Source organism: Pelophylax lessonae (assembly GCF_965119305.1).
Source record: "Pelophylax lessonae genome assembly, chromosome: 9".
Classification (NCBI taxonomy): Eukaryota; Metazoa; Chordata; class Amphibia; order Anura; family Ranidae; genus Pelophylax; species Pelophylax lessonae.
This window is the reverse complement of record NC_138776.1, coordinates 131,475,455-131,502,594: the sequence shown is the minus strand read 5'-3', so window position 1 is coordinate 131,502,594 and position 27,140 is coordinate 131,475,455. Positions and strand designations below refer to the sequence as shown.

The following is a 27,140-nucleotide window of genomic DNA, read 5'->3' as shown; positions in this document are numbered from 1 at the left end:
CACAGAAACAGCCAGCTAACTCCTGAAAGCTAGACATTGAAACTGAGGTATGGAATAGGAAGCAGGAGGGTATAGACTGAGGGGACCACCCCCTGGGGGTGGGATATGTTAAAAGCTTTAATATTGACATATTCTGTTGCCTAGCTACTCCTACGGAGCAAAGTCTAATAACCCCATTGTGACGAATATGAAGAGGCGGCGACTGTCGGAGGACGTAAGAGAAACCCTCAAACCATACATTTTCTGAAAGCACATGACCTGTAGAATAAATAATTGTGCTACTGATTTTTTTGGGCCCTGCAATAATTGCGCAAATGTTCATCATATTGCAATTTTCACTAAAAATAGATTAAATTATTAATAGTGCACATAAACACAACATAGCTTACAAAACTCCTGCTAAATTACTACTAAAGCACTGTTCGCGAGGCATACTAAAGTGTATGCCCATGGAGGGCCATGTTTACCCGCACAGGGATGCACGTGTTCCATGCATCCCCGTACAGGCAGTTCCATTCATGTCAATTGGGATGCAACGTCTGCAGAGGCATAGCTGCTGTTCCCAATCTGATATCCGTGTGGGTGCATGACCTCGAACACAGACATGCGCTCTGGGACATGCACATGGACCTACATGGATGTCAAATTGGGAGCAACGGCTCTGTTCATGCAGTTGCTACATCCCAAATGACATCAATGGGACTGCCGGCACAGAGATGCATGGAACACCTGTGCATCCCTGTAAACGCTGTGTATTCCCTATGCGAACAAGGCCTTATGCCTCGTACACATGCATCGATAGTTGGCCGTGAATTTTCGGCCAACGTCCGATCGGCCGATTTTCGGCTTGTTAGTATGATGCTTTCGACAACCGACTGCGACTTTTCGGCCGAATAAAATCTGGTGTGCAGGCTATAAAATTTTTGTTGGCCGTCAACATAACAGCCGATTTTCCCTCAGTCAGTACAGATTTCGGCAGACAGAAATCAGATGAGCAAGACTGGGCATGCTCAGAGAAGAAAAAACACACGGAAAGTAAACCAGCACATGACATCACTTCTGAAGTTGGTTTTTGTTGGCCGAGAAAATTAGTGTGCAGTCTAGAGCATATTTCAACCAACACAACAACACTGGACAACAGCCGGCCGATCGGTCGGCCGATAATCGCTGCATGTGTACGAGGCTTTAGGCTCCTTTTACACAAGCAGACTGATCGGGTCTGCCATCTGTTTTTCAGACGGGCCCAATCGGACCATCCATTGTTTTCTTTGGAGAGGCTGATGTAAATGGCCATGTGTCTGTTTACACCCGCCTGCATCCGAAACGATCCACTAAAAACAGACAGATGGGGATCCCATTCCCCATCCATCTAGGAAATGGACAGGCGGTCCGTTGCCATCTGACCACCCAATAGAGAACAGCGTGTCATCCACCTGATCAGAGGGAATCAGCAGAAAGAACAGCTCTCTCTTTGGTGAGATAGAGGTCAAAACAGACCCCATATCTTTTTTGTAGGCCTCTGCATCAGTGGAGCAGACTGGGAGCATGCTCTGTGGGGATCAGCAGACAGATCCCAGCTGAGCAAACAATCTGCTTGACCGAGTCCGCTCCATGATTTTTTTTTTTTTTTTTTTACTACTAAAATTATATTTCTTTATCGTACATCACAAGACACATAGCCATATGGATTATACGCCACGTATAGGTGAATGGACCTGGCAACCAACCAGACAGGAAGACCCCCTACATAACCCCCCCTACACAGGAAGTCCCCCAGTTTTTTCGTCAGTGTCTTAAAGGTGATGGTCACGGTGGAGACGCTCTCCACATTTTTTATGTTATTTCAAAGAAGAAAGATTATGCTACAAACCCGATCAAAGATTTATGAACCTAAGGGGTTAGCAATCAGATCCATCCAAAAGTCAAAAACTAAAAGGATGGTACTTAAGCCTCGGGAGAGGAGATACAAGGTTTTGCCTGTAATGTCCTTTTAGGCACTGGACCTTGGGGTCCAGACACTTGGTAAAACCATCCCCAAAGGCGCTCCAGCAGGGTGCTCTACAGGTTCAAGGGAGGGCCCCTCAAAAACAAGGGTACCCAGTGCTTGAAATTTGTCAAGTGACAAATTCACCGTGATGGGTGAAGATTAGATTCTTGTTACAAGACAGAATCCTGCGGCGGGATTGGCAAGCCCAATTTAAAAATATTTGTATAAATATTTGTATGCACTGTTCCCTTTAAAAGATAGCTACCGTGTGCCTTGCTGGTCTCTATAAAGACACAATAGGTGTATTAGCGGTATCAAAGCACACCTTGTTTAAACGGTTTTTGCTCTACCTGTGCAAAACAGTAGATGTATCTGCTATGTTAAAGCACACCTTGCTTGTTTAAACATATTGTTTTCACCCTGTGCTCATCACCTGTAAGGTGTATCAGCTGTGACATAATGCACTTTGATTATTCTGCTCTCAACCCTTGCTTGGCGTATAGATTGTCGCCTTGACGCGAAAGCGCCCGCGCATTCGTCTCCTTGGAGAGCTTGACAATGCAACGCCTTTAGTGGCGTGTCTGTGGCGAAGGATCATCCGCACGCACGAAGGTTTGCCATTTAAGCACAAGCGTACGCATGAAGCCAGGAGGATCGTGTCACGACACGATTTGCGTGCACGTGGATGTCACGTAGCACACCACGCATGTGCATTACAAGCGCAAACTGCACAATTTCTTAAGGAAGGGTTTCCAGCACGTAAGGCTCTGTCAGAGGCTGGAGGGGACACAGAGCAGCAGCAGCTGGGTTGCGCGAGTCACTGTGGGTGCTTGTTTACAGGCATGGTCTGGTTCTGTTACTTTGGGATAATCAGTGCTGTGTGTGATAAGCTGTATAGCTTGGCACAAGCCTTGAGTACGCTTAGTACCTCAAGTTTGTCTTGCCAAAGAGCAATGTCCTCCCGAAAGAGAAGTTGGGGGGGGGGGGGGCACAGCTGGAATCGTCACTGTGTTGCCGCCGACAGGACTTGAGGATCCTAGTGGTGCTTTCTCTTTGTTTACTTCCCCTGAAGTGACAGAGGCGACTAGCCAATCTGAGCCATTACGGTTGTCAGGCATAGTAGCCACATATAGAGCTTCTGCCGTAGTAGCATAAGTCACCAAGGACGATTTGGCATCGGTGTTGGCCGGCCTTGAGGGTAAGATTGCTGGCATGATTGCAGCATCGCAGGGGGGGGGGGGCATGATAGATCCCCCTCATCTGAGCCACCTCCTGAGTCAGTTCAAGACTGGGCAGAGGATGTGGAAGAAGTAGCTGTAAATGACCCTGTAGAAGGTCAAGCTGAGGTTTCCACTTCAGGGTAGTCAGGACCTGAGGAGTCATACTCTGCCTCTCTGCCTCTCAACCCCAGAGATTGTTAATTCAGTCTCTCACTAAAATGGTCCGGTTTGGATACAAATTACCTCCCTTAGAGATGTCTGAAGTCTTTTTCCTCTCTAAGCTCATTGAGCCCTCCTCAGTCCCCAGGCTTTTCCTTTGCATCCACTCTTGGAGCAGGTAATGTATGGTGATTTGGATCATCCTGATATGAATTGTGTTACTCTCAAAAGGTTTTAACTATTGTAACCTATGGAAGAAAAATTCACAAGAAAAATGGAGTATACCTTCTATGGATGCTGCCATTTCTTCTGTTAACAAAAATTTAACTTGTTCGGTGAATAATGCCCAGGTTTTTAAAAGATCGAGCTGAAAAGGAGTTGGAATCTTTGCTAAAGGCCTCCTTTGCTGTTGCAAGGTCTGTGAAACAACCAGCAGCAGCTATAGGAGTTTGTCAGTCTTTAAAAAACCATATTAAGCTAGTTTCCAGGAGGGTTTCTTCTCAAGGAGAGTTTGTGGAAGATTTGATAGATCTACCTAGCACTTTATGTTTTGCAGTGGATGCTCTTAAAGACTCCATACAACAAATGTCACGATTTGCTCTTTTAAACAGTGTATATGCGCAGAATCCTATGGCTAAAAAGCTGGTCTGCGGAACTACCGTGTGAAAAGTTATGAAATTCAGGATAACTGGGTTCAACTATCTCGCAAGAATACAAACTGGAATTTCGGGTGTTCCCACATACTTGGTTCGTAAAATCAAACATACCTGCAGATCCTCTAAAAAAGATGATCTCTTTTTCAGGCTCTGGCCATTTAATGTCTCAGAGTGATTACAGAGGTCCAGGACGACAAAAGATTCAGGGGGTTAAACCTTTTCGTAGTCCCCAAGCCAAACGGAGACGCAAGACGTATTTTGGGTCTCAAAGCTCTGAACCAGTTTCTAAACATTTGTACATTCCGAATGGAGTCAATTCGTTCAGCCATGGCCTCCCTGTAGGGAGAGGAATCTCTAGCATCCATAGACATCAAGGATGCATACCTTCACGTGCCTATTTTACGGGCCCATCAAAGGTTTTTACGCTTTGCAGTAGAAAATCGTAGCTTTCAGTTTGTAGCCCTGCCCTTTGGGTTGGCCATGGCTCCAAGAGTGTTCACAAAAATCCTAGCTCCAGTATTGGCCGCTCTAAGGTCTCAAGGGATATCAGTAATAGGATATCTAGACGATCTATTACTAATAGATCGATCAGCTTCGGCTCTAAGCCAGAATGTTTTCTAGACAGTTCAGTTCTTAGAACCTCTGGGCTAGATTCTGAACTTGAACTTCTGCCTCAGTAATATTCAAGTACCAAAGGACACCTCAGCAAGCTATTTGAATCCTTAAAACCCCTTTTCTAATGTTGTTTAGGGCGTGAACTGAGGCTGCCCTGGAAGACTTCTTAGAAAAAAAGGAGCAACCAGGTACCTGTTTTCTCTAATTGTCTTCCAGGGCAGCACCTGAGATGATGTCTAAAGCAATAATTACTAGGGAGGGGAAAAAGACTGGAGCACCTTCCGACCAAATATCTTCTGCGATGTTGTCCCGTCTCTTTCTGCACTTGATGATGCCCAAGCCCCGGCTGAGTGGGCTGTGACTCCGCTCAGCAGGGCGAGGTCTAGTGCTTGGTAAGCTGTTTGAATAGCAAGCTTTATCCATCTGGCTATCATACTTTGAGGCAGACTTCCTTTTGTTCACTCCTGCATGGAGGATGAATAGCGTGATTGTTTTATGCCATTCTTTAGTTATTTCAAGGTAAGCAATCAGGATCTTGCTTACATCCAGCTCGTTACAAGTGACTTTTCCTACTATCCATAGAATTTGGATGGGAGGGAATGACCACCTCCTGAGTTCTGTGGAAAGTTGGATACTTTCGATGGGAAAGAAGGATCTGGTGTGAGAATCATTTTATCTGCCATAATTAAACAGTAAGGTTCTACCCATGGATAGAGCCTGAATTTCACTGACTCTTCTTCCTGATACTAACGCCACCAGGAGTACTGTTTGTCCGCCTGCCGATTCGTAGAATAGCAGCTCGTCTGGACCTGGCCCTAGCCCTATGACTAGCTGTATTAGGTGTCACAAGGCTTAGGACATTAGCTGTAAGCAGATCCTGCGTACTGATGAGGTGGCGACCAGCATAGCTATGTATGGAAGATACGGAGGGGAAGCCGACCTTCTGTTTTCCCCGATTTCCTCCCCTGGCGCTCGAGGAGCCCCCCTCCCCGCCCGGGGACCATCAATGTTTTTTCTTCTAGGGGACAGATGGCTGGAGTATAAATTCCTCTTTGCCGGGTTTGTTTTGTGGCCAGCGCTTTTTGGACCCATCTTATCGAACCCTCTGGATTGGCAAAAGGGTGTTTTCCCCTTACTCTTTTTGGTTTGAGTTAATCCCTGGTTTTTGGCTGCAGTTCTGTCCAACATAGTTTCTAGGTCGGGTCCCAACAGTAAATTGCCTGTAAAGGGTATGCCGCATAATTTGTTTTGGAAGTGATGTCTCCTTCCCATGACTTCAGCCACAGGCCTCTCCTAGCTGAATTAGTGAGGCCAGTGGTTCTGGCTGATATCCCTACGGTTTCTGCAGACACGTCCGTCAGGAAAGCTGCCGCTCTGGCTAGAGTGGGAATGTTTTTTACCAGTTCCTCTCTTGGGGTGACCCCCTCCAGCAGTTCTAGCATCTGTGTCAGCTAGGGTCCTGGCTGCGCAGGTAGAGGCTATGGCTGGATTAAGATTTGCAGCTACGGCTTCCCAGGCTCTTCTTAAAAGCGCCTGTATCTTTTTAGCCATCGGATCTTAGAGTTCCGGAGTCGTCAAATGCTAGGTCAGCTTTATTAGCGATTCTGGCAAGTAAGGCATCTACCCTGGGGTATTTAGCCCAGAGTTTAGCATCCTCCTCTGTAAACGGATACCTGAGTTTAGTTGCATCTGGGGTAAAGAGCTTCTTTTCTGGTTCTATCCATTCTTTTTTATCCAAGTTTTTTTAGGAACTTATGTACCGGAAATGTTCTAGGTTTTTTCGGTTGTAAACCTTAGTCCATTTTATCTTGTAGCGAAAGCTCTGCAATCTTTTGCTCTTTGTTACCCAGTGTATCTGTAATGGCTCTCAGTAAATTATCTGTGTATTCCGAGGGAACCAGTTTACCCTCTGATGCTGGGTCCTCATTATCTGGGTCTGAGCAAAAGGCCCCCTTTGTGATCCGATTGTGAGCTATATGCATCAGATCAATGTTCCACCTGGTCCACCTCATCCCTGCATAAGGGGATGGGTGATGTGCTGGTAGATGGCGTGCTAGCCCAGCTGGAGCTTGCAAGAGCCTCCAGTTTTTCCATGGCTGCGCAAAGGGGACCAATTGTGCTTTTTTTTTTTCCAAACAGTGTACTCAATTTATCAATTTAGGTTGACTGTATTATCATATTTGTATGTGTTCTAGCGCTGCACTATTTTTCACATAGATATGAAACAAGCCTCAGGCACCATTAAGGGTCAAATTTCAGCCTTTTATTTCCTAGAGACCGATCGCTTCACGTTCCTTGGTTCAAACCTTCGTACAAGGGGTATTCCGTATGCTTCCACCAGTTGAGCCACCATTTTGTCCTTGGGATCTAAATTTGGTGCTGGCAGTTTTACAGAAACAGCCCTTTGAGCCCATAGGGCATATTTCCCTGGTTCTTTTGCCTAGATAACTTCAGCCAGAAATAAGTATCATAACTTTCTTGTAAAGAGACATTCTTGGTTTTACATTAAGACACAGTTTTTTTTTTTTGCCCAAGGTGGTGTCCACTCTTCATTTGAATCAGGACATTATACGGCCTTCCTTCTTTCCAAATCCTCATACAGCGGAGGAAAAGTTATTACATTCTCTTGATGTAGTCCATCCATTCAAGATTTACTTGAAAAGGTCAGCTCATAATCAAAGGTCCAACCTTTTGTTCATGCTGCCTGAAGAACCCAGAAAAGGGCAGGCAGCATCTAAGTCTATGATTTCTCAATGGATTCGCCAGGTTATTATCTAGGCGTATGGTTCGAAAGGGAAGGTTCCAACTTTTCTGGTAAAAGGCAAACGCTAACATAAGAGTAGGTGCCTCTTGGGCAGTTTGCCATCAAGCTTCTATGGCTAAGATTTGCAAGGCCGTGACTTGGTCGTCGGTGCATACGTTCACTAGATTCTATCAAGTAGAGAAGTCTGCATTTGGCCGCAGTGTTCTGCAGGCAGCTATGTAGATCTTGTGGTCTGATGGCGGTATTTATAGTGTCCCCCTCCCCTCAAGTGCATTGATATGGGACATCCCATATGGTAATGAATATGGCTCTGTGTCCAAAGATGTACAATAAAGAAATATGGATTTTTCCTACAGCTTGCCTGTAAAATCAATTTCTTGGAGTACATCACGGGATACAGAGGTTCCTCCCCTCTTTTATAGGATGTTTATTGCTTGCTACAAAACTGAAGCACTTTCTGTGTAGGAGGGGTTATGTAGTGGGACTTCCCATCTGATTGGTTGCCAGCGCCCATTCACCTATAGGTGGCATATAACCCATATGGCTCTGCTGTGTCCCATGATGTACTTCAAGAAATGGATTTTACAGGTAAGCTGTAGAAAAACAAAATCAATTATAAAATATATACACACACATACACACATTTTTTTTGGGGGTGGGGGGGGTGGTTGGTTTTTGGTGAGATATGAGAGGCCATCTCTCTTTTTGAGAGAAAGAAAGGGACTTAAGAAAGTCCCTTTCTCTGCAGCACTTTACATGAATGAATAAGGAGTCTGTATAGAGACTCCTTATCCATTCATAAACTGACAGTCTGACATCGTAAACTCTGGTTTTACTATGATCAGCTGTCAGTGGACATGGGAGCCATAGAAAGTGATGGCTGCCCAGGTCCACTGTACTACAGGGAGGGGGCTGGTAGAAACTTTTTTGTGCGCGGTTGCAGAGTGGAGGAATCATCCTCGCTATCAGAGGATCCCAGGCACGTAGTTGCAGACCCAGAAGGGTGACCCAAGTCCGTGGCGGCCGGATCAGATTCTGGATCTGATGAGACAGATGAGGCAGGGGAAGGCGGAGGGTGCTTTTTTGCTAGCCCGTCGCCCGAAAGCCACCTCCACCCGGGACACAAATGACTCCAGGACTGCGGTCAGTGCATCGATGGATGGTTGGGACCCGCAGGGCCCTGCAGCCTCAGATAGGGAATCCGGTACCACCCGGTCGCCAGGCACACAGCACCCAACAATACTCAGCAGAGAGGGAAAGAACCCCACCAGACTCAATACCCAGCAGAAACAGGCATCTGCAGCCACCAGGATAATCTGCACTCGACGTGCGGCGATCAGGAAGTGAAAGGATCCAGAAGTCAGCACCAGGGGATGAGGAGGGGTTCCCACCGCCGACATTGCCACCCACAGGGATCCACCGTCATGCCCGCCGAGATTTCTAATGGCAAACCCCAGCAAAATATCCGGACTACATAAACATGGCCACCATGCATAGAAACACAGGCTACAGCAAAATGGCAGCACCACAAGGCTTCCAGGGACTCAGGAGGGATGGAGGGATCCCCAGGCCTCAAGGACAGGCCCAGGAAGGATGGAGGAGCTTGGCGGGAGCCCCCACCAGGTACAACAGCCCCCCCCCACCCCCGCACAGCCGATCGCCCGGAGAACAGGAGAAAAAATTTCTACCTAAAAAGAAAAAATTTGCCAGGACTAGAGATCCCAAGAAGGAACTAGGTCCTTGCTCCTGACTAGGCAGAAAAAAAAAATGTACCTATAGCAGAGAGGGAGTATACCCCCTGGGACTGCCCATAGGCATAGCCAGATTATTTTTCTGCCTAGTGTCTTACTACTGTAGGGGTGCGTATAACCCAATAGTTATGAAGCTTAAGAGCTGTGTCCGTCAATGAATGAAAGAGAAAATACTTTTAAGATTGTCATTATGACCATTTCAAAAAAGAAGGAAATGGGTCAATTTAAGGTGTAGATAGCCACACAGACATTTACAGGCTGATCCAGTAAACCAAAGACAGGCAACCTTGGTACTCCAACTATGCTGAAACTACAAATCCTATCACGCTACTGCCTAAAGCCGACCATAGACTGAGCGATTTTCTTTCCTTTAACCACAGGTTGGAGGAAAGAAAATCACTCAATTCCTGACTGTGTTGATTAGGGAATCCCTACTGCGGAGAAATTGTGTTCTGCCGACGGGGGGAGCTTACATATAAAATCTGACAGGCTGGTTGCATTCAAGTTGATCGATCAACTAAGGCACATTCAGCTTGCCCATACATGTTTCAAATCTTGGCCGGTCCCTGCTGAGCCAGCCGAGATTTAAACCGTTTATGGCCGGCTTTAGAGTAATATCTATTCTGTACCGCCTCAAGGGACTTGAAGTTTCACAGCAGCTACCAAGGTTGCCTACCGCTACAATAAACCAGGTACAATATGCAGAAACTTATATTAGAAAAAACACTAAAGTAGATACTCGAAGATAACCTCAAATATTACCTGCAAAGGTTCAAATGGGAAAAAAATGGCTCTGAGAGGTGGGAGGATATCGGTGAGTATACAACTGGAAAAACGGAGTTAAAAAGACCTGATTTAAACTAAACCACTAAAGAACTGCATAGACTAGATACCATTACTCACTGGACTATAATGAGTTTTTAATTTAATAAAAAATGAACAACAAGAAAAAACAAAAAAAAAATAAGAAAATGCATATGTGAAAACTGTGTAACGCATTCAAATGTTACCAAAACGGACATCATACACCCCTAAAAACATGCACCCACCTCTCTCATTAAATATACAGGTTTAAGTGGGCCCCTGTATACATCAATAATAGGGGTGCACCGATCCAACTTTTCTAGTCCCGATACAGATACTGATGCCTAGCTTTGCGTATCTGTCAATACCGATCCGGTACTATTGTTTTGTTAGAACAATTGTGCATTCAAAATCAAAATGATGTAACCAAAGTCAAACACAAAATGAATAAGAATAAAATGTAGCCACAAGAAAAAAAAAAAACAGTTATTGCTTGAATATACAATAGTAATCAAACAGTAAACCTGTAAAAAATATAAAGTGCAAAGTCCTGCAAACAGGAATTTAAAATGCAACATACAACTGAACATAGCAGCAAAAAGCTGAACCTGAGAAATTCTCAGTGACAAACCGGATCGGCCCGTGGATCTGTTAATTTTACTGATCCCAGATCCAGCTATTTTGCCAGTATCAAGGCCAATATCCGATCCCAATATTGGATCCGTGCATCCCTAATCAATAGATGTTAAGCCAAAAAAAAAAAAAAAAAAAATCAATCAAAAATATTGGTAAGGGTGGACCCATGTATGGTGGATAGATGGAACTATAGAAACAAGGAGTTCAATATTTGGTGAGGCAAAAAACGGGGGCGGGAGACCAGCTAATAACAAATGAATGAGGATATCATTATAAAAGGACGATGGGAATACTCATAAGTATCAATACTCCAAGGTGCCAAGTGAAGGTACAAACGAAGAAGCAGAGATCTCTGGTTGACCTATAAAGAAATCTCCCATGGTGATTAGGGAGAAGTAAATTTGTGTGGTCCAGATGATAAGTGTTCACCAAAAAAAGGTCAATGGCTGCCTATAGCACATAGTATAGTCTCAGGATAGATTTTGTGAATATAACCTCCCTCAAACATCAAAGTAAACCATTCCATTCGCTGTCTTGGAAAAGTGTCCTCCAAGTTATCTTTGCTTGTAAAAACATGCAAGTAAGTATTATATACGCATCTATCCAGTAGTTTAATGGAGAAATAGAACCATAGTGCTCATGCAGGAGGAATGCAATTCCTAAATGCACCAACAGATATCCCAATGGGGCTAGGAGAAGAGGTGGACCAGTTTAGTCGGGCAAAGGCTGGCTGCTTCAGAGACAAAGTAATAAGTGGCTCTGTCACCATGTGCTATAAAATATTGTTTGAAAATGGCTACCACGCCATATTGCGTCTGGGCATGCGCATAAACAAGCACGACAGTGCAAACATGCGGACACGCGTGACGTCACTGTGCTCCATTGCGATGACCGTAACCAAGCGTGAAAGTGCTCAACGCAACGGCACACCTTTGGCCCAAATGCCGGTGCTATTTAACCACTTACTGCAAATCAACGTAGCTCGACGTCGCCTGCAATAAGAGGTTGTACCGGGGTGATGCCTGCAGCTAGAGGCATCATCCCAGTACCATTTTTTAGAGCCGGCGGTCAGCTTTCAGGCGGTAACAACCGATGCGGCTTGGGAGGTCGTTTAAAGAGCGGGCCCTCCTTTACACCATTTGCGGATATCCAGAGATGAATTTGCCAACAGAGTTGTCCTTCAAAAGATGCCAATACATGGAGCAAATCCCTCTGACTTTCTTTGCTACCTGAATGTATTGAAGCCATACACTATACGTAAAATTGTTCAAACTAATTTTATAAAAACAAACACTTGGCTGTGAGAGCAGACGATCGTGCAATCTTGTAATGACCGATGAAGCGTTTAATGGACATAAATTAATCTATTTTTTGTTCGTTTTTCCCATATGCCTAGTGGAAACAGTTTGGACAAGAAACACATTAACCTTCTGCAGAAAATTTCCAAACTTTGTATTTTTCGGCTCAAAAACATCACAACAGATTACCGATTCATGCCTATTAACTGGCCAAAAAATGAACGAACTGTCAAAATGACCGAATATCGGCCGATATTTCGTATAGTGTATGGCCAGCATTAGTTTAGTTATGTTCAGTTGGTCCTTCACTCCTTCCCTCTTCCTAAAGATCAAGGACTCCCTTGAACTGTCTTTGGCTTTATTCTAGGCCTCTGTCAACCATCTCTTATGGTAATCTCTCCTCTGAAATCTCATTTTAAGAACTTTTGCTTCCTGTTCGAAATCTTCCCCATTGGTGCAATTCCGACGTGTCTTCAGATATAGCCCAACGGGTATATTTTTCACTAGCGTCTTTGGGTGAAAGCTCCCCAGTGTGGAGCAAGCTATTAGTGATGGTGGATTTTCTATACAATTTAGTAGCAATTGAGCCTTTGTCATCCAATGTGAGTGTCAAATCCAGTAAAGTGACTGACTGCGATGAAACTCACATGTGAATTTCAAATTGTAGGGGTTATTGGCCAAGGTGCCCACAAATTCACGTTGGGCACTTTCACGCGCGGTGGCTTTATCGCGATAGAGCGCAGTGACGTCGCACGTGTTATTTAGCATGTTCGCGCTACCGCGCTTGTTTTTTTGCACAACACAATAGGGCTTGGCGACCATTTTCAAACAATATTTATAGCACATGGTAAAAGAACCCCTCATTACTTTGCCTCTGAAGCAGCTGGCCTGTGCCCGGCAAAACCGGTCAGGCGTATCTACCGGCCACCTTCTTCTAGCTCCATTGGTGATCTGTTGGTGCATGATAATGTGCATTCAGGAAGTGCATTCCTCTGCATGAGAAATATGGTTCTATTTCTCCATAAAAGTACAGGATGGAGGAGTATACAATACTTCCTTACATGTTTTTACATGCACAGCCATTGACTTTGTGACCTGTGGGTCCCGTTTGATAACTTTGAAACTTTTCCAAGATGTCGAATGGAATAGTTTACTTTGATGTGCAAGGGGGGTTATATTCACAAAATCTATCCTGAGACTGTAAACCAGCCCTCAAAAATTCCACTCGCCTGCTCACATTTTGGGAGTGTAATGATGAGGAGGGTGAGTAAGAACAGGGCTGTGCTGTATGGGGAATGTATGGGGAATGTATAGTGAGAGCCTAGTGCCCGCCGTTCACAGCGCAGCCTGCATTCTCTAGTACAGCTCCTCTCCACCTCCTACACCTGGGACCGCCCCTCTCCGCCTCCTGAATATCCCCGCAGCGCGAGCATTACACTTAGTTAACTGGGCGCCTGGGACCTCCCCACTCCACCCCCACCTGATACACGTCCCTGCCCCTCACAGGCTCGCAGCGCGAGCATTGCACTTGGTTAACTGGACCCCTGGGACCTCCCCACTCAATCCCCCCACCTGATACACATCCTCGCCCCCCCCCCCCCCCACAAAAGACTGCCGCTTTCCACTTACCTCCTGATGCATGTCCCGCCCCGCACAGGCTCGCAGCTTCAAGGGATGCCTGTGACCACCCCTCTCTTCTTGCATAATCAAGGAGTGCATGCCTCCGATGGGCAGGCCCAAACCTTCTCAGTCCACCCTGTGCACTGATGCCCCTCCCCCGTGGCTGCAGGAGAACGGTGAACATGATGTGGAGACATTGGTAAAATATATAAAGAAGTGTGATGTGAGGAAGACGGGGGAGTGGGGGGATTGAGAACATGTGTGCTGGATTTTTGGGGGGGTTAATTGGAGGCAAAAGGTCTGAATCATACCTTTGCCTCCAATTCCAGTCCCCCCCCCCCCAATCCATTTTACCTATGCCTCCAATTCTGCCCCGCCCTTCCCAATCTATGATTCCTATGCCTTCAATTCCACCCCCCTGCCCCCAAACTATCATACACATGCCTCCAATTCCACCCCCCTCCCGCCAAATCCATCATACCTATTGTTTGGCATGAAAGGAAGCCCTGCTTTATTGCTTTATTTGCCTTAATGCCACACATACTAAGGGAAAGCACTTTTTTGCTTTTAGGTTTACATTGATACTGTTAAAGTTTTTGTTGTTGTTAATGTTTATTTTTGTAACTTAATTCTGAATAAAACATTTAACAGTGTAATTTTAGGAGATATTTTACAAGGGCGTGTTTAGGGGCGAAGCAGGGTAGGATTTGGGTGGGGCAACAAGTGGCGAGTAACTCTTAAGGCCTGGCTAGTAGCTCAGGACTTGAAATTTTGAGTCCTGCTGTATACCATATGCTCTAGACAGTCATTGACTTTGTTTTGGTGAACACTTATACTCCTATGGACCACACAAATTCATTTCTCCATAATCACCATGGGAGATTTCATAATATGAGTCAACCAGAAATCTATGCTTCTTTGTTTGTCCCTTCACTTGGCACCTTGGAGAATTGATTCTTAGGAGTCTTACCATCATCTTTTAAAAGGATAGTATCATTGAATTGCCATTAGCTTGTCTTCCCCCTTTTTTTTGCCTCACCAAATATTGAACTCCTTGTTTCCATAGTTCTATCCATTCACCATACATGGGACCACCATTAACATTATTTTTGATTGTTTGAATTTTTTTGACATATATATTGATGTATACTCACTATATTTAGTGAGTGAGGTGGATGCATGTTTTTAGGTGTGTATGATGTGAGCTTTGGTATCATTTTAATGCGTTACACAATTTGCACATATCCAATTCTTTTAGTATATTCTTGTTATACTTTGATTCATTAAATTAAATAAAAACTCATAGTCCAGTTAGGCAGTTGAAAATCTTCCACTTCTCTACAATATGTACAGTAAACACAAGGCAACTATCATTTTCTATAAAGGTCTTACCAGTTTTAATTTCTTTTCTTTGCTTTCTGAGGCTTCAGCTTCAAGAAGTTCTCGTTCTAGTTTTTCTTCTGCTTTCCTCCACTGTAAATAGAAAGATAACAAGTCAATGATTGCAAGTACGGTATTACACTGGTTGCGGTTTCAAATGGTCTGTTGCCCCCTCGACAAAATGTAGCAGAAAAACCTCCTCACAGCTTGGCAAATTCCTAGCATGTCGCACGTGGACCCCAGAATCTCAATCAGTTGAGGCTGAATCTACCAAAGCAACAACAAACACTCTGTAGTCATTTTGGGTTGACCCTCCACTGTTCAGACTCAGGGAGGTTGTGCTCCCGCTGTTAAAGGTGGGGTATAACATTTTCAACCATCATTGTAAGCATTATAAAAATGAACAACTGGGAGCATCGAAATAAGAGCCGGGTCAGTTTTACTTTAGTTTAGTGTGTACTTTACTTAAAAAATATTCTCTGCTTCACCACTTCAGCCCTGGAAGGTTTACCCCCCCTTTCATGACCAGGCCATTTTTTGCGATACGGCACTGCGTTACTTTAACTGGCAATTGCGCGGTCGTGCGATGCTGTACCTAAATAAAATTGATATCCCTTTTTCCCCCCACAAATAGAGCTCTCTTTGTGGTAATGGATTACTACTACGGTTTTTATTTTTTTTTGCTATAAACAAAAAAAAAAAAAAAGACTGACAATTGTGAAAACAAAAGAAAAACATCCAATAAAAAAAAGCGCAAATGTACTCATCAATTTAGCCTAATATGTATTCTGGATCATGTATTTGGTAAAAAAAAAATCCCAATAAGCGTATATTGATTGGTTTTCGCAAAACTTACAGTGTCTATATGGGATATATTTATGTAATTTGTATTTATTTTTATACTAGTAATGGTAGCGATCAGAACCTTTTAGCGGGACTGACATTGCGGCAGAAAAATTGGACACTTGACACTTTTTTGGGGACTAGTGACATTACATTGATCAGTGCTTAAAAAAAAAAAAAAAAGCACTGTCACTGTACTAATGACACTGGCAGAGAAGGGGTTAACACCAGGGGGCGATCAAAGGATTAAGTGTGCTCCTAGTGAGTGCTTTCTAACTTTGTGGGAGGTGCTTTGACTGGAGGAAGACAGATTCGTGTTTCTGCTTAGCAGAAACACAAGATCACTGTCTTCCTCTCTACAGAACTGCTGTCTGCCTTGTTCTGCCTCTCCTAAGAACGATCGGCAGTTCCCAGCAGACATTGAGTCTGCCGGAGCTGCTGACTTAATCCTGCCGTGTCCAATCACAGTGGAAGCGGGTCGCCGGCGGTGCACGCCCTACACCCACTGCACAAAATCACGTACAGGTACGTGATTTTGCACAGGAGGGCGGCCCTGACCAGGCCTATTTCTGACACTTGTTGCTTACAAGTTAAAATCAGTATTTTTTGCTAGAAAGTTACTTGGAACCCCAAACATTATAAAAATATTTTTTTAGAAAATACTTTGGAGAATAAAATGGCGGCTGTTGCAATATTTTATGTCACACGGTATTTGCGCAGCGGTCTTTCAAACGCAATTTTTTTTGGAAAAATACACTTAACTGAATTTAAAAAAACAAAATTAAACAGTAAAGTTAGCCAAGTTTTTTTGTATATTGTAAGAGATGATGTTATGCCGAGTAAATAGATACCCAACATGTCACGGTTTAAAATTGCGCACACTCGTGGAATGGCGACAAATTATGGTACTTAATCTCCATAAGCTTTACAAGCTGACTTCTATGGGACGACAGTGCCCCCAGAAATTTGGGATGCATGGATTGCTGCCAGGTCCTTGCAGCTCTAGTCTGTCCGCGATTGGCGGACGCTATTGTACGCCCCAGTGGTAGTAATTGATGCTGTACATATGATGGCCAGAGGGTGCGGGGGGGGGGGGGTCTGCTTTCAGGCCTTCCTCGGCTCTGCCCTCTGGACCTCCCCACTGCTCCCCCCATGAAGACCCACTATCCTTTCTCATTGTTGTTTTTGATTTTTCATGATGTACCTTGTTGGCAATGTTTGTTTTTGTGGCTACTTCTTTTATCAATAAAACATTTGTTTAAAAAAAAAAAAATCTCCATTAGGCGACGCTTTAAAAAATTGTTAATGGTTACCAGTTTGAAGCTACAGAGGAAGTCTTTTGCAAGAATTATTGCTCTCCCTCTGACGATTGCGGCGATAAGTCACGTGTGATTTGAAAACTGTATACATTTGCAGGTGCAACTTTCGTATGCATTTTATTTGGTGCACGAGCACTCGGACGCTTTAAAAAACTGGACTAGCTAAGCAGGTCAATATCTTCTATGCAGGACGTGGTAACCTTACAAGCAGACCTGAACCAAAATAATGGGGTGGGCAACTACATGGCAGATGAGGTTTAATGTTGAAAAATGTAAGGTAATGCGCTTGGGCGTCAGAAACACGAACACAAGTTACTCGCTAGGTGGTGATCCTCTGGGTGAATCTAAGAAGTGAACAGGCTTGGCAATGGCATGCAATGCAAAGCCGCTGCAAGCAAATCGAACAGAATACTGCCATGTATTAAAAAAAAAAAATTAGGATTCACTCCAGAGATAAAGGGATTATTCTCTCACTCTACAAGACTCTGGTCAGCCACATCTTGAATATGCCTTCCAGTTCTGGGCACAGGTCCTCAGAAAGGATGTGCTGGAACCGGAGAGTCCAGAGAAGGGTAACAAAGATAATTAGGGGAATGGAGGACATCAGCTATGAGGAAAGACTGCAAGCATTGAACTTATTCTCTCTGGAGAAGAAACACTTGAGAGGGGATATGATATCAATGTACAAATACTGTACTGTGACCTTAGCATAGGAAACAAACTTTTCAGAGTAAAGGAAATTCAATAAGAAGAAAAGCGGTTTAACCTTAAACTGTGTAAGGAGTTCTTTACTGTCAGAGCGGTAAGGATGTGGAATTCTCTTCCACAAGCAGTTGTACTAGCGGGGAGCATCGATAGTTTCGAAAAACTATTAGATGGGCACCTTAAAGACCACAACATACAGGAGTATACAATGTACGGTTAACAGCAAACACACACATCATAGGTTGAACTGGATGGACTGGTGTATTTTTTCAACCTCACTATGTAACTATGAAGCCCGCAGCCATCACCCTGATACAACCACTTCAACAAAGTGACGTACAGGTATGTCGTTTTGCGGGAAGTATTTAAGAGGTTAAAGTCCAACTGCATTTTAGGTTTTACAATTTTAAAGTTTAAATGTACTAAAAACATTTCTGGTGCATCAAAGTAAAAGGCGTGAAAACACTTACAATTTGTTTTCTCCCTAAATAGAGAAGCTTGTCCCGTCAGCATGCTGTAGAGAAGGATCCTTGTTCCTAATGAGTAAAGATGAGCTTGGGCATCCTCCAAATTAATCTCTAGCCAAACCTGCACACTTTTTTAATCCAATGAGCTGCGGGCTGTGTCATTCGCACCCCAAAGTCCGCCCTTGTTTACGTGGGCTGTTGGGCGGGAATGACCCACCTAGAAGCTCACTGGAGAAAAAAAAAAAAAAAAAGAACGCAGCGCAAAATCTCAGTTTGGATAGAGATACGTTTGGAGGATGTCCGAACAGGGGGGGTTTCAGTCCTCTGCAAAAAGACCACTGCTTCCATAAACAGGGCAAAGGTGATTTTCAACAGCAAGCTGTGCTTGCTTTGAAAGAAAAACTAAGACTGTGTACACTTTTTCTTTTGATGCACCTCGCATGTATTTTACGGATTTAAGTTTAAAGTTTAACTTAACTTTATTAAGTGCAGGTACTAGTATCCTCTGAACCTTAGAAAAATGCCAGTGGCATCTGATTTACTAGGGTATACAATCTCCCTTTGGGATTAATAAAGTATTGTGTATACATCATCTAAATCGTGTGCAAGGATTTCTTTTTTGTTTTGTTCCATCTCCCTTGCATATGATTGGGTGTTCAAAGTGAACACAGCTTCACCCTATTTACTAATCTCAGTAAACATTAACATTGTTAAATCGTACCAAAACAAGAATATAATTTTACAGCTTACCAGTTAGATGTGGTGGCTGCAATATTGTTTTTCAGCCTTATTTCCTTTATTATCCTCCAGCAAAACACTTCCTGTACTAGGGTGACTACAACACCTACTCCGCTGTATCTATGGAAGTGCAGTGTTGTCACCTTAGGCTGCTCTCTTGATGTGTACTACAAACAAGTCCACCTCTTCATCTCCATTACATGGAGGCGGGGGGGTACAGTGAATTTGTAGTTCATAGCAGATAACTGACAACGCAGATACCACTGTTTGAGTTAAGCACTTAGGAAGTGACTGGCAAGATACACTGGTATTTTTTCTACTTGCAGAAAATGTACTTGGCCTAAAAAGAAAACAAATACAGCCACTATATCCAAGGTAAGTGAACAGGTTCTACACCTTCAGTAACTCAACCCATAGTTAAAGAAGTAGTATGGTCAAATAGAAAAAATCAATAAGTAATTTAACTATATTAAGTCTGTTAAACATCTTATTGGTTGTTTTGCAAATTACAGTAGGGGTATAGAGATATCTACCTTTTCCCCTGCAGTTGAAAGCTCTCATATTTACTTCCTTTAACCACTTAAGGACCGCCCCATGTACATTTACTGCAGCAGGGCGGCCCTTAAGCGCAAAATCACGTAATCTCTTCCATCATCTCAGGGGGCACGCGCCCCGCCGGAAGCCGCGCTCCCGCAATTCACTTATTTTTATTAGGATGTATAACTTTTAGGTGTTTATGAGAATTTACTAAAATGTGTAGGTCTTTCGTTATTTTTAAAGGTATTCTGGAAGATCAACTTTGAGTCAGCAGGTTTTAATATCTATGTTTACCATAAAGAGTCCTAACACACAATGAGATTTTACCTTTCTTTGCATTCTAGACAGATTCTTCCTCTTGTCTTTGTAGGACATTAATTTCTGCTTGGGGGCAATGTCTTCTGCATCCTTTTTTACTTCCACCTCTTTAATTCTTAGATAGAGCAAGATGTTCAGCACCTAGAAACATTGATGTGGTAAAGCTAAATGGGTTTAATTAAGCTGCCTTACGCTAGACAGCAGAGCGGAGTACAGATGTATTGGGATTGCGCAATATTTGGGAACTGAGAATACATAAAGATAAAAACCTTTCTGACTTTACAACTCCTTTAATTGTATCAAAAACACTCACAAAGACATTTAAAAATTATCTAAAATCATTTTGTTTTCCTGGCTTGCACACACTATAGATAGATAGATAGATATCCCTATCTATATCTCTATCTCCCTATGTATAGCGTTAAGTCACAAACCGCTGGTAACCAGAGTTGATTCTGCATAAAGTTATAGGTACGTGCAAACATTGGAGGCAAGCAATTGGAGAAACATAAGGTAAACATTGGATGCTCCCTTAGATAACCAAAAAGATGGGTACTTTGCCCGGAATATGGGGTGATAGAGGGTATGGCAGAGAGGCATGCCTGAGTGGACACAACAATCTCTCAGTTACTCTGATATATGCAGGCAATCAACAAGCCAAAAGGTTTTGACATACAGTAGATGTACAGTGCATATAAAAAAAGTCTACACACCCCTGTTAAAATGTCAGGTTTCTGTAATGTAAAAAAAAATGAAACAAAGAAATCATTTCAGAACTTTTCCCACCTTTAACGTGACCTATAAACTGTACAACTCAATTGAAAATAAAACTGATTTTATGGGGGGGTAAAAATAGAAAACTAAAATAGTGTGGTTGCATAAGTGTGCAAACCCTCTTATAACTGAGGATGTAGCTGTGTTCTCCAAGCTCCACCCAACCGGTTTCATTGTTACTGACATAACCAGGGGCACAGAGCACAGTGTTCATGGGGGAAGTATTTACCTGAAATCAGTCAAACTGTAGCCACCCATCGACTACCATACGGATATATGCTGGCTCCTTTCAGACAGAATGGTGACTACAGTTGGATGGATCTTAGATAAATACTTCTTCCATGATCGCTGTGCTCCATTTCACATTTTTGTTTGAATGTACTGCTTATATGTCATATGCTTGATTATTGATCACCAAGTATGTTTATTTATTAGCGCAGTGCATAATCTACAGTAAAATATTTTTTGGGAACCACGGATCTTTTGGATTAAAATGTATTCAGTGATTCCGTTTAGAGGTATCGCCAATACATTTGCTTAACTTTTACATTTTTAGAAGGTTATTTTAAAACCGGTTGCAACTAAGCCCACTTTGCTAGTAATGCTGAAGAAAATTGGTTTATGTAGTGTACTTGCTCTCGTGCACCAATTAATTTACTGAGCTGCTAGCCACTTTCTTTGTATGCAGGAAAACAAACAATGGCTTGTCACATGCACAGTTCTTCCAGCTAACTGTGGATAACATGTTCAGGATTCACACAAGCCCCTGTGTAATAACAAACTTAGTTCCAGCATACTTGTCTGGCACATAGTCTCAACAATACACATAACTGAAAAGTAGTAACATGGCCTTCCCTAACCACTGATATTCAACAATTACAAAAGCTGCACAGTTTACTTTACTGTAACAGCTCTAACAGACCTGAAAATCATTAAATGTGTTTGAAATTTAAGAATTTAACACAACACACAGGAATTTCTGGATTTTGCAAGATCATAAATACATATCAGATAGCCGCCAAAATTCTCATACAAGTCATACAGAACTCTCACAGACTATAAGCCATTCTGTGTTGGAGGGCTGAAGGACGTATAGACAATTCATCTTCAATTTACCTCTGGACGAACGTCATAATTCTTACTCTTCACCAATCCAGAAATCACCTTCACTGCTGCCAAAGAGGCCTGGCCAAATTTGTCCTGTCTGAAAAGCTTCTTCACTGCCTCAGTGCACATATCGGCAATCTGCAGAAAACAAAGACAAAACTATAGCAATCTGGTGTTAAAACAGCATAGAGGTATAATAAAACAATGAGATAAAAAGTTGAGTCGGCCTTTTAGGGCACTTGGAATATAGCAAAGAATTAATCTCTTTTACTAGATCTTGTGATGCCCATTTCTCCTCCTAGGATACCCCTGGTGCCTGATACCTCCATGAGCACAGGGTTCACAACATTTTTAACCACATGCTGAGTGCCCTACTGAACTGCAACAGGGAGGCAGCTGTGGGCAGGATCTCACACACACACACACACACATATTATCCAGCACTTCCAGCAGGGGGGGGGGGGGGGAGGGAAATCAAAGCAGAAACCAATCCAAAACCCACATATCATCAGTAGAAGACAGACAACTGAGAAATGCCTATGCAAACAAGGCATCTCACAAGGGGGGAAAGGGACCGATTCTGTGTCTCTGCAAAGCAGGGACTAGAATTGATATCTTTCCCCTAATGAAAGCAGCATACTGTGTGAACAAAAACACTGGCTAGACACACAGTTAACCCTTTGATCGCCCCAGATGTTTAACCCCTTCCCATCCAGTGTTATTAGTACAGTGACCATGCATATTTTTAGCACTGATCACTGTATTAGTGTCAATGGTTCCCGCAAAGTGTCAAATATGTCATGTGTGTATGATAGTCTGCCGTAATATTGCAGTCCTGTTATAAGTTGGCGATCGCCGCCATTACTAGTAAAAAAAAAAAAAAAATCCTATAGTTTGTAGACACTAATGTTTACGTAAACCAATCAATATACGCTCATTGGGATTTTTTTTTAACCACTTAAGCCCCGGAGGATTTGGCTGCTAAAAGACCAGGGGGTTTTTGCGATTTTTTTACTGCGTGACTTTAATGGACAATTGCGCGGTCGTGCGACGCTGTACCTAAACGAATTTGACGTCCTTTTTTTCTCACAAACAGAGCTTTCTTTTGGTGGTATTTGATCACCTGTGCGATTTTTTGATCATGCGCTATAAACAAAAAAAGAGCGTCAATTTTGCAAAAATAACAATATTTTTCACATTTTTTTATATGAAATTCCCCAAAAAAAAATGTAAAAATCAAAATTTTTTAACATTTTCGGCCAATTTGTTTTATGCTACATATGTTTGGTAAAAAAAAAAAAAAAAAATCGCGAAAAGCGTATTTTGATTGGTTTGCGCAAAAGTTATCGCGTTTACTAACAAAGGGAAAGATTTTTGTCATTTTGTTGTTTTTTTTTAACGCGTAATGGCGGCGATCTGCGATTTTTTTTTTTTTTTTTGCGGTACTGCGACATTGCGGCGGACAGATCGGACCCTTGACTGACATTTTTGACACTTTTGGGGTTACTAGTGACATTTCTACAGTAATCAGTGCTATACATATGCACTGTTACTGTAAAATTACACTGGCAGTGAAGGGGTTAACTTTTTTTTTGAGAGGGAGGGGTGGTGTGTGTCCCTAGGGGCGTGATTCTAACTGTGATTGGCTGTGGCTTGAGGTGTAGGAACAGTGATCAACGGTCCTACATAGTAGAACCGTATGATCACTGTTTCTACACAGGGGAGACTGACAGGCGGCTTGTTTACATTAGCCGCCTGCCTTTCTCCCTCTGCACCGACGATCGCCGAGTGACCGCCGGACATCGGGTCCGCCGGTCACACGCGCGGGGGGGGGGGGGTCCGTCGCTCTGCCTGTGAGGGGCTGACCGCCGCAGTAAATAGTCGTCCGGCGGTCGGCAAGCGGTTAAGTAGTACCGTGTTTCCCCGAAAATAAGTGTCTTATATTAATGTTTGCTCCCAAAGATGCGCTAGGTCTTATTTTCAGGGGATGTCTTATTTTGCCCCTCTGATCCACCTGTGTCATTTTGCTTGCCCCCTCTGATCCTCGTGTGTCATTTTATGGTAAGTGATCCCCCACCCATGTGCCAGTCATCCCCCCCCCCCCCACAACTTAATCAGACATTTCCTACATCAGTCACCAGTGCTCAGTACCCGACTGTGTCGCAATCAAAAATAGCAAAATTGACGCTCTTTGTTTATAGCGCAAAAAGTAAAAATCGCACAGGTGATCAAATACCACCAAAAGAAAGCTCTGTTTGTGGGAAAAAAAAGACGTCAAATTTGTTTAGGTACATCGTCGCACGACCGCGCAATTGTCCATTAAAGTCACGCAGTGCCGAATCGCAAAAAAAAAAAAAAACCCTGGTCGGAATGGGGGTAAAATCTTCCGGGGCTTAAGTGGTTAAATGTATTTAGTAGTACCAATGGCACTTTTCCACTGCAAGTACCGGCTAGTACCGGCTCGGCTCTACTCGGCCCGGTTTGCTTTTCCACTGCGGTACCGCATGGTATAGTGTCGGAACGGTACGGTACGGTACGGTATAGGTTTGCTTTTCCACTAAAGTAGTACTAAACTTAAGTGGGTGGGATAACAACGGGGTGGGTGTGATTCTCTGACCAATCAGTGGCTAGTAGTGACTGCATGCAAAGGATTGTGGGATATGGTACCAGTTTGGTACCTGTTGGAACCACAATCGAGTAGGTACTGTTTTTTCAGAGCCGTACCGTACCGTACCGTTCGGTTCCATGCAGTGGAAAAGCAAACCTATACCGTACCGAACCGTTCCGACCCAATACCATGCGGTACCGCAGAGGAAAAGCACAAAAGCGTGCCGAACCGGTACGGTTCCATGCAGTGGAAAAGCACCACAACATTTTACAGCAATGGCTGCTGGTACGCCCTATCATTTAGAGGTTGTAGCACTAGCAGGGTTTAGAACCACTTTAAATGCTGAAGAGGACCTGTCACTTTATGGTTATTCTCCCTCTAGTCTAATTAGCTGGTACCTTTTTAAGCCACTTTCTTATATAAGCCAAGATTCTTGAATTTGTTCCCTTGTGTTACCAGTCGTGGCTCAGAAGACACATTTGGCCCACAGAAGCACCAAATTAAAACACCAAGATACAAATCACAAAGAACATACTGTAGATTTGGTAGATACTACCTGCATTGCAGACAGAACAACAATAACCTATCAGACGTTCATGCTCTAATCTAAGGAAAAAAAAAAATTAACAAAGATTTTAATGGTAGAATTTTTTTTTTTTGTGTGTTCCCTCGCGCCAGACACTGCCTTTCAACCCTCTTTTTCTGCAAAGTGACTGTTTCATGAGGAGACTATCTGCTTTAAAACCCAAATTCCTGTGCTGTGTCATACATATGTTTCTTCTCAAGAGATAATCCTCTTTGGCATCTCCTACGCTGAAACAATGACGACATTCTACTGCCCTCTAGTTGTGGACAAAATTCTCCTCTGGAAATTATTTTATATTATGAACAAATCATTTACGCTGAGGATATGGTTGACACTTATGTGTGTACCACACAAGATGACAAACAACTGTCTTTCAGTTACAACTTCTTTTTCTAAATAGTAGATACATCACTTACTATAGTTACTACTACTGGAGCAAAACACTGCAGAAAACTCAAAATTCCACTTCAAAAAGGCCAGACCAGATGAATGACAATTCTCAAACGAATGACAAGATGGTACTGCACTCCAGCGGTGCTATCATCCCTCTTTCCGGGACATGATCCCCGCTGTTGGAGATGTGGCTCCCATGTAGGTATGCTATTTAAAAGTTCTTGGATTCATATATGGATTAATGTTATTGTGCCACTCACTGTCCAAAAACAATTTACAGATATATTGTATAATTGAACATGCTATGTTAGCCACTATTCAATACAACTAAGTAGATTCATTGCTTATACTAACTACTCAATACGATTAAATGGATATATTGTTTGCATTAACTCATTCTTCAGCCATGCTGTACATACTTCATTTAAAGTCCCAAACCCCCCCCCCCCTTTTTTTTTTACATTGAACAGGGATGGAGACGTATAATTATATATGTTTCATATAAAGTCCCATTTTTCTCTTTAGCTCATAGCTACAGGCCTATAGCACTATTAAATGTAGATACAAAACTATAAGCAAGAATATTGGCCAGTTAGAGACAAAGTGTTAATGCCGGAATAGATATATGTAGATCAGACAGGATTCATACCGGGAAGAGAAGGAAAAGGCAATGGAGTAAGATCCCTGCTCATACTGCATAAAGTGAAGGGAGATGGATCCCCAGCACTACTCCTGTCAATAGATGCTGAAAAAGCATTTGACAGGGTAGACTGGGGATTTATGTTGAACACAATAAAAGCAGTAGGAATAGGTCCGAAGATGTTTCAATGGCTTGAAGCACTATATGATCAGCCAACTGCTCTGGTGAACGTAAACGGAACCCCGTCTGCTCCATTTGAGATGCATAATGAAACAAGACCGGGATGCCCGCTCTCCCCCCTCCTATTCATGCTGTCAAAGGAACCATTATTGGCTACCATATGGAACAGCAGGGAAGTGGAGGGGGTAAAGATCGGTGAAATAGAAAACAAAGTAGCGGTGTATGCTGATATGTTGTTTTAAATATCCAAACCAAGAATTACACTACCAAATCTGATAAAAGAAATGAAAAAGGTATGGTAATCTCTCAAATTTAAAAATGAATCCAGTGAAATCTGAAATTTTATATAAAAAAAAAAAAAAAAAAGTTAGCCTTACAAAAAGAAATTACCTTTAGCTGGAAAAAAGGCTTAAAATATCTTTACATAATACCAACATCACCCTCAAATAATTTATACCAAGCAAAATAGGAATAAATTGACCTTTACAAGAGAAGCCAGCCTCAGCGCTTGCCTCAGTGTTTTACTCAAAAGTGAGTTAGTGCTATCAGTGCATATATAAATCAACTGATATGGTGAGCATGCACAAATATAAAGGAGTACTGGCAGAGCGTGGCAGTATATAAGAGATCACGGACACAGAAATTGTCTTATGACATAAGCATGCCCATGCATCATCGGCAAACAACTCAATAGGTCAGTACAGAAAAAAGGTAGTGCCATACTTGATAAACGCCGCAAAGGGCGCAATACCAAGAAAATGGCGTGAGCCAGAAAACCCACGATAAAAATAGAATTTTTGTAAGAACTTGCCGTAAAATTCTTTTCTCTGAGTCCTCTGACAGTCGCCGCCCACTCATTCATTCTGCACGTCTGGGTATTGGTCTTCTCCACAGGAGTAAGCTAGGCAGAAGATTTTGTTAGAAATAATCACAAAACCTTTGTATAGACACACCTACAGGGGGCTGTCCTTCTTTGTAGATATAAAACAAAGAAAAGGGCGCACCAGCCTAGCGCATTATCCTCAGCGAGTTTAT

General features: G+C 42.9%; 1 protein-coding gene across 1 annotated transcript in view; it reads right to left on the bottom strand.

Annotated features, from left to right (window-relative positions):
• Window positions 1-27,140, bottom strand: part of NOC3L (NOC3 like DNA replication regulator) — a gene marked incomplete at its 3' end in the record, with an annotated part of 176,208 nt that overhangs the window by 112,748 nt on the left and 36,320 nt on the right. The window contains 3 exon segments of the mRNA XM_082268896.1: window positions 14,903-14,983; window positions 19,827-19,958; window positions 21,708-21,836. Coding sequence (XP_082125022.1) covers window positions 14,903-14,983; window positions 19,827-19,958; window positions 21,708-21,836 — 342 coding nt within the window.